Source organism: Crocodylus porosus, unplaced genomic scaffold (assembly GCF_001723895.1).
Source record: "Crocodylus porosus isolate Cpor-Errol unplaced genomic scaffold, CroPor_comp1, whole genome shotgun sequence".
In the NCBI taxonomy this organism is placed as follows: Eukaryota; Metazoa; Chordata; order Crocodylia; family Crocodylidae; genus Crocodylus; species Crocodylus porosus.
In genome coordinates, this window is record NW_017728906.1 from 174,931,947 (window position 1) to 174,940,568 (window position 8,622).

The following is an 8,622-nucleotide window of genomic DNA, read 5'->3' on the forward strand; positions in this document are numbered from 1 at the left end:
TCTCAGCCTGTCATCGTAAGATCTGTTTTCTTGACCTCTGATCATGCGTGTGGCTCTCCTCTGGACTCTCTCAAGCTTTGCCACATCCTTTTTAAATTGTGGAGCCATGTCTTGTTTTTGTGAGGTTTTTGGACATCCCAAAATAGTAATAATTCTTCCCCCCTTCTCTGCTGCTAGAAAAAAGATAGCAGTCTACACACGCATTGAGGCACTTTTCCTAATGTGCTTTAAATTTAGCACCTCCAGTGTGAGGTACTAAACAAATGTGTATTAGGCTGCCGTAACGTGCAGTAATGAATGCGAACAGTTTTTAAGTTATGCTTAATGCTCAGTGGCCTATTTTACTACATTTAAGTATAATCATATGCTTTTTTAATGTGACACTTTACTGCACAGTAAAATAGGCTACTGCACATTAAAGCGTACATGTACAACAGGGATTTTGAGTTCTGACTCTCAGCGTTACATAGCCATCTCCCTGAACAACACCTCTTGCGCCCGGCAAAAAAAATTCCCAAACATACTCCTCAAAATGTGGGCCAGAACTTTGGCTGTGTTTTGTCATGGAATCAACTAGTTCATACTGGCTGAGGATCTGGCTCATCTTTTTAAAAAAAGATCTAAGCCAATACCAATGAATACATAGTTCTCACATTGATTTGTAAAAAGTACTATAAATCTTTCATAACTATATATTAAAAATGTCATCCTGTGATAATCCTGGTAAGGATCCTAAGCTTGCTTCTCTCTAGTAAGAGAAAGATTTATGGTGACTCTGTGTGCCCAATTTTTATGCACGTTCATGCAGTATCTATCATAATATTTACACTAGACAATTTAACATTAAGCCTAGTTTATCCTTTGCAGAGGTGCTGTGCATTCTAAGTGATATATTTCAAGGTCTCCTGTTTCATTGCAAGATACAATCTTTTGTTTTGGGTGGTAGATTCACTTTAATAAGTATGACATTGCAACTAAGCCTGACTTCACAGTTATTTGGTATAATTTACATGCAAATTAGGACTTCACATTCTGGCAGTCTTTCTTCTTCTCAGGTTCAGTGCATTGGATTTCATCATTGTGCAGTGTGGTCCCTTTCAAGGTCATTTCTGTGTTTGAGTTCACACTGCGTATGCCCACTTGTATTGTATAAATTGAGGGCTAAATTGAACAGTGGTATAAATTATGGCAATCCTATGGAAATCACTAATGCTCACTCCACTAATAACAATGGTTAATTTGGCTCTTTGTGTTTTATTAACTGCTGCAAACTTGTGCCATCCTAGTCACAGAAGACTGGAAGGTACTGGCAGTGAGGTACAGAGCCTTTCATGTACAGGTGATCAGTTCAAAATCATCTCTTGACACTACCATTGGATTCCAGTGTGGAATGACGTGGATATCTCAGTTTAGTTCCAAAAGGATGCACATCCCATAAATCAGCCACCAGAATGAGCGCTAGCTGGCTTAATTTTATAAACTCAGCCAAGGGTCTGAGGAGGAGGATTCCAGAGCAGAGCATTCCATTTTCTTAGACTGCTGGTTCAGCACCTTTTCTCCAGAACTACTTTTACTTTGGACCACATCTGGCAGTCCTGGCCTGGGCAGAACTCCCAGTGAAAGAACTGGTAATTTTTCTGAGGATCTGGGCCTGCCGTCTGCATTGCAGGCTGGCTTCTTATGTTCGAAAACTACTTACCATAGGAATGTAGAATTATAACAAAAAAGCCAGGTTTTTATGGTATTGTCTTTCCCAATAGTAATTTTTCACTAATCGGTGCAGAAGAGATTTTTTTTCTTTAAGATAGGCTGTCACCTTTCTGAAGTTGTTGAGTTAGAGCAGGTGGTTTGCTATTCTTGCATCAAGACTGACTTAATCTTCTCTGTGTTTAAAATGCAACAAAATCTGTCATCAATAATTATCCAGGAATCTGAACATGTTTTTTTCACTAACTGCTTATTGTTGGATTATCTGGAACAAAAGTAAATATAATATTCTTGGACAACCTGAGTTTAGAATACATTTGGATATCAAAGCATTGGTTTAATTATGAAATTCAACTCACACAGGTTAAAATCAGAGCAATACATGCTTCACTGAGAGGTTTTTTACAGAAAGACCTTGATCACCACTGATTTATTGTTGTTATGCAAAGCATGTAAGAAGCTGTTTGTAGATATTGGTTTCTTCCAGCCTTGAGAGAGACAGGGAAACAAGGTCAAGGGAAGAAATAGCATTTTATGAAAACTACCCTAAAACTGATCTTTTGACACATCTCAGCATTCACTGTCTCTTAAAATGCCTTTGCTTTTGTGCTGAGGTTTTTAGAAGATAAAGAGAAACTAAAGTGGCAAGAATTGTGCTCCCAGTGTTAGATGTGAATTGTTTTATTCCACTTGAAAACCCAGTATTTTGGGCATTCGGTGTTGTAGCTGTTTTTAAAACATTACCAAGCTAAAATGTAATGTGCAGAGCCAAACCCTTGGCTCTGCTGGAATCAGCGAATGAGAATTTTGTCATTGGAACTATCATTGGAGTTTATCTCTTGGCTGCTACTCAAACCTTTTCTCATATAAAGGATTAGGGATAAGATCCTTTGTTCTTCCCAAGTCGCTTTGCACTGCTCAGGCAGTGAAGAATGGTTGGATTCTAGCTAGACCAGCCAATGGAGACTTAACTGGATGGAGGTTATCTGGATAGAGGTGGACTGACTCCCTGTTAGTGTAAAGCCAACAGCTGAAGGAAAAAAGAGAGAATTTGGTGAGCAGGATAGACTCTCCATCACACTGTTGACCCTCCACTGGCATACAATTTCATAAGAAACCTCAAGGCTGGTTCAGCTTGTGCTGAGGAAGAACCAAGGAGCCATAACTAATTGTCTGGTAGCTCATCACCTCCCCAGTCCACTTTAAATAAGTAGCAAAAGGAAAAAAAGAAATGCAAAGCACTTCCCTCCCACCCAGCCCATTTTCCTATAGTATGGTTTCATATTGCTATCAACAACGTACTGTTTTACCAAAACATATCCACTAAAATATTTCAGTTGCAGAAGATGATGGCACTAGTCTTGACATTCTTCTTCTGTGAAAAACAGCAGTTTAATAAAACACCTTCTGTTGCAGGTTGGCTGTGATCGTAGCAAAAACCTTGTGGACATTTGCGGAGAAAAAGAATGCGAGGCTTTTGTCTGTGATGCCTTGTCTGTGCCATTTCGAAGTGGTTCTTGTGATGCCTGCATTTCCATTGCTGTAATCCACCATTTTTCAACAGCAGTAAGTCAATGCTTTCTTTAGTTGCCATTCCTATTTCTTTAGAAATCCTAACACTTGCTATGGGGTTGAGTACTAAGAAGATAGTGTGATGAACAGGTTGATATTGTTAGACGTGCTGCATCTTGAACTTATTGTTATTAATTTAAGTTTAATATGTATTTAGGTTACTCTCCTTGTAAGACTTTCATGGCAGGAGGTGTCTGCTTTTTTTTCTGTGCAGCTCTAGCACAGTAGGAATGGAAACTCCAGGCACTAATGGTAGTAGTAGTAATGACAATAATAAATTGTACTGCAGTGAGACCCAGTCAGTGATTGCTTTTTCTGTAAGAGCTTAGGGCCACATCCAAAAATGCATTTTGTTACCTGAAATGTAACTGAAGCAGAACTAAGTTGCCTAAGTCTAAGCAGACGATCCACCAAAGCTCTGCTTAGGTACCTGAGAAACAGCTGGCACAAAGTTTTTGTGAGAAAACTTATTTGGGCACCTAAAGTTCTGCTGCTGCCCACATTCAGAATTGTTGTAATCTTGGCTGAACTTAACACCCTATCACCTCTCTCCTGCCTAGGGCTCTTTGGGGCACACAAAGTGAAACTGCTTGTGTTGCTGAAGGGGCCTGATCTGGTGGCATGCTCAGAACACAGGCAGCACATGCTGATAACACTGAGTTCAGCACAAAACACAGCAGCCATGGCCACTTCACCCTAAAACAGGTAGAGAAGGAACAAATGGAGCTGTAGTGGTAGTGATAGCCACCTTTTATGTCATATCCTAGTGGTTAGTGCAGTGACGAAGGAAAGTGCCTTCCTCAGTCTGCAGGGATTGAAACCAACATCTCCCACCTCCCCATATAGTGCCCTGGCTACTGGCTGGCCTGAGATGGGGGCATGCTGCACTCCTGTTGAAACTGGGATGCATGTTTCGTGGAGCCAGAAAATGAATAGGCAAATGTAAGCGTGACACTTGCTCAATGATGAAGGCACTTCCTTGGAAGATGGGAACCACGGAATTGTGGCCCCTGTTTCAGGGGCTGCACGTATTGAAGTCATTGCATAAAGCATATAAGCAGTGTTGGGAGCAAAGACCAGAATCACGTCCCCCACTCCTTGCTGAGTTCCTCCTCACTGGGGTAGAGGCAGGCTCCCAGTTGTGTTGTGTAGACAGATTTCAGGCTGTGAATCCCAGCTTCACATAGGTGCCGAAGTGTGGCAGAGGGCCAGGATTTTGGACACACCCTACTCCATCATTTGCTATTTGCTGGCTTAAGTCTTCCTTCTGTTCATCATGCTGGCTGTTGTGAGTCCCACTCCTAGGTGCCGTGTTCACTGTGTAAAGCATTTAGGTGCCCCTGAAAGTTAGGTATGGATCCCAGTATGGATCTGAACTTTATAACCTAAGCAGTTGAAGAGGAAGAGATGAAGATGTCCAAGATGAGATTAAAGAGAAGGGATCTAGCCTGGTATACGAAGCTGTCTGAGCATGTGAGATGAACTGATATCTTGCTACTATCTTTACACATTCCCTTCATGTCTTGTCTGTTTCTTGCCAGTTGCTCTGTTTTCTCCAGCTACTTTCCAATGCTCACCGTGTTCTGTCTTCGGTGATGAAAGATTACAAAAGCTCTGCATTGTATTTTTAAGGTGTCCTCAGGCCTGCGAGTCTCAATTGGCATCACTATTCCTGTTATTTTTCCCATGCTGTGTGCAGACCCCTGTTGTTCCTTTCTGCTTGAAGAGATTACTTTGATTGTTACAGATACTGAGCTACATCCTGTTTCACCTTTACATGCCTAAGTGGCACTTACATAGCCACAAAACTGCAATTTTTGGCACTCATATACAGTTTGGAATCTATTTCTACCTGTGGTGGACTAGGATCACTCAGGTACATGCAAACCTCCCAGAAGTAAACTGGAAGAGAAAAGGGGGGGACTGGGACAACCATCCTCTGATCATTTAGCCCAACAGCCTACAAATTGGGGCACTTGCCAGAGTGATTGGAGAAGAAGTTCTAGGTTCCCCTTATGCTGTTTCTCCCACATCCCATCAAAGTGCTGTAACCCCCAAGCTTTTTCCAGCCCTGTTCTTGAAGTAGGCCTACTTGGCAGGAAGGGAAGCTATGTGAGGCCAGGAGGAAGAGAGCAAGTCAGGAAAAGCAGTTCACAGAGACGGATGCTGCCCTGGAGAAGAGGGCGCTCTAGCTTCTTCTTCAATGGCTCTTCTGCACCTTGTATTTGATAATATTTGGATAAAATGGATAAACAGCTGTGGGATAGTTTCTGCTCTGTTTGAGTCTCCCTTTAAGCCAACTCCTTATCTGCCCCACAGCTGCAGCGTTGATCCATCCTGTTGAGTTTGGCCAGGAATTTCCCATGGGGTCTGCTATGAAAAGTTTTGCTTAAATCTTGATAAAACAAGTCCTTTATCAAGATTTAGCCATACTATCCATACCATATTATCCTTCTCCTGTTATCTGTTATCTTATCATAAATGCTGTTACAGGCATGCCGAGGTGATTCTGTTTCCTCAGGCCAACCTGCAGCCAGAGTTCAGCCTACTAAGCATGCTCAGAAGGGAAGTGTAGGGTGAGTGTAACTATGTAGAATCCAAACTTTGTGTAAATGCCAGAAATTGCAGTTCTGTGGCTATTGAAGTGCCCCTGAAGTGCTTAAAAGGAAACTAGAGTTTATCCAATTGGGCGCCTATACATATACATTGAGGCTGTTCTGATGCTCTGTAATTACAGTGCATCGAAGCAGACTCAGTTAATTGAGTCTGGTGGAGTGTGGTAATTACCACACTCCATCAGACTCCAGCATCGCATGTATTGGTGTCCCAATAGATAACTGGTAGGGGGTGCACATGCCCCCCCCACCCCGATGGGGCCAGTGCCCCCCCCGATGGCCAACACTGATGCTGTCAGTAGGGCTGGTGCCCCCCCTGACAGGGCCACCGCTGTTGGAGGCTTCTGTGGGTGTCCCCCCCCAGATTCAGGAGGCACCAGTCACTCATGAGCATCCCCATGCTGAAAAATGGCAGTGGGGGAGTTTTAACTGGAGCTCAGCAAACCCTGCCACTATTTTTCAGCTGGACTACTGCGTCCAGTTTTGGGCTCCACAATTCAAAAAGGATGTGGAGAAGCTTGAGAGAGTCCAGAGGAGAGCCACGCGCATGATCGGAGGTCAGGAAAACAGATCTTACGATGACAGGCTGAGAGCCACGGGACTCTTTAGCCTGGAAAAGCGCAGGCTTAGGGGTGATCTGATGGCCACCTATAAGTTTATCAGGGGTGAACACCAGGATCTGGGGGAACGACTGTTCACCAGAGCGCCCCAAGGGATGACGAGGTCAAACGGTCACAAACTCCTGCAAGACCGTTTCAGGCTGGACATAAGGAAGAATTTTACTGTCCGAGCCCCCCAAGGTCTGGAACAGTCTGCCAGCGGAGGTGGTTCAAGCACCTACATTGAACACCTTCAAGAGTAAATTGGATGCTTATCTTGCTGGGATCCTATGACCCCAGCTGACTTCCTGCCCTTTGGGCAGGGGGCTGGACTCGATGATCTCCCGAGGTCCCTTCCAGCCCTAATGTCTATGAAATACATGTGACTCTCTGGGCACTTTAATCAGAGCAGCTCTTGGAGCCACTTTGATTAAAGTGTCCCCTACCCCCTCATTGCTTCCTGGAGTATGTGTAGAAATACCCAATGTATTTTACTTTTAGCTTTCCTAAAAACATGGCGGTAGAGAGAGGAAGGCTTTTGAGAGATTGGATTCAGTTCAAGTCAGCCTGCAGTTTCCTCTTAGACCTTGGATACATCTTCTGGTCTTTCCATGCTGTTTTTTCACTTGTAAAATGGGAATAATAGTACTTGCTCCTGTCTGTTTAGACTGTAAGCTTATCTGAGCAGGGACTAGGTGTTTTATAACACGGGCACAATGGGTCCTTGACCTCAAGTGGCATCTCCAGACAATACTGTAATAATAATAGCAATAATATTTGTGCAGCTGATGTTTTCACACATAGTAAGCAAAAGTAGCTCCCATGCTGTCTTGGACCAGTTCACATGTCTAGCACATTCAGAATTTGACTGATTTATGAAATAATTGCTGCTTCTCAGCTCCAAGCTGGAGGAGGGTGACACTGTATGCTTGCCTGTCTCAGACAGAGAAGATATTGTTATAGACCATGATTTATTTTAAAAACAAACAAACAAAACCCTTCCTCTTTCTGAACTGGGGAGCAAGCAGAGAGGCAGCATTTACTGCAGCAGCAATGTTGTTGTCAATTCTCTTCTCCTATGTTCCTGTTTGTATACTAACTTCAGACTGGCTCCTTATGCTTTTTCTTTCCTAGGAAAGAAGACTAGCTAGTCTTCATGAATTAGCCCGGCTTCTAAGGCCTGGTGGAAAGGCACTCATTTATGTCTGGGCAATGGAACAAGAATACAACAACCAGAAGTCTAAGTATCTTAAAGAAAAGAAAGCTAAGAAAGGGAAGGAGGAGGAAATTGATACTGGTGTTGCCCAGGGACCAGTTGGTGATCAAACACCTGACAACAGCACCCAAGACTTGACAGTCTCTGATGGAGTCCTTAATGATTCTGAGGACAAAGGCTACATTGCAAAGCAGGTCATTAACTCCAGTCTGCCTGTTCACACTAACAGGACTTCCTTTCATTCACAAGACTTACTTGTTCCCTGGCACCTCAAAGGTGGCACTAAAAAGAAAGGAGAAAGTGTCACAACTCTGCAGCTCCCAGCTGGCTCTAACAAATTGCAGGAACTCAGACCTGTTTTCCACCGCTATTATCATGTGTTCTGTGAAGGAGAACTTGAAGCAGCCTGCAAAACCCTGGATGGTATAAGAATTCAAAGGAGTTACTATGATCAGGGAAACTGGTGTGTGGTTCTTGAAAGGCAGTAACCAATCATACTTCCTGCTGTCCATTTTGAATCGACACCTGGGACAGTGTCCTCCAACACTCTTCTAAATTATACAAATAAACTGTTATTTTAAGGCATTAGTGCTGGGTATTGTGCCTCCTTGTGTTGTAAACTTTGGTATTACCCTAGGGGAAAATTTATTTTGCTTCATTGAATCCAAGTAGAGGTAAGAGCAAGAGGAAAATACCAGTCCCATGGAAGCCAGTGCCATGACTCTTGTGGCCTTTATAGGGCCAGAATTTCACCCATGACATATAGTTTTAAAGCCAAAAGGGCCTGATTCCCTACCACTTCTCTTTCTTTCCTACCCACTCAAACTCCTTGTGTTCCCCAGGGTTTCCATGATTGTTCACCAACATGCAGCTTGGCTGACAGAATGAAGATTTCCAAGACATGACACATTTG

At 43.1% G+C, this 8,622-nt stretch overlaps 1 protein-coding gene across 1 annotated transcript in view; it reads left to right on the plus strand.

Annotated features, from left to right (window-relative positions):
• LOC109306710 (alkylated DNA repair protein alkB homolog 8-like) overlaps positions 1–8,297 on the plus strand; it is a 32,482-nt gene extending 24,185 nt beyond the window's left edge. The window contains exons 4-5 of the mRNA XM_019530246.1: positions 3,124–3,273; positions 7,628–8,297. Coding sequence (XP_019385791.1) covers positions 3,124–3,273; positions 7,628–8,197 — 720 coding nt within the window. The 3' untranslated portion in view covers positions 8,198–8,297. The remainder of the gene's footprint in view (positions 1–3,123; positions 3,274–7,627) is intronic.
• The last annotated feature ends 325 nt before the right edge of the window (positions 8,298–8,622 follow it).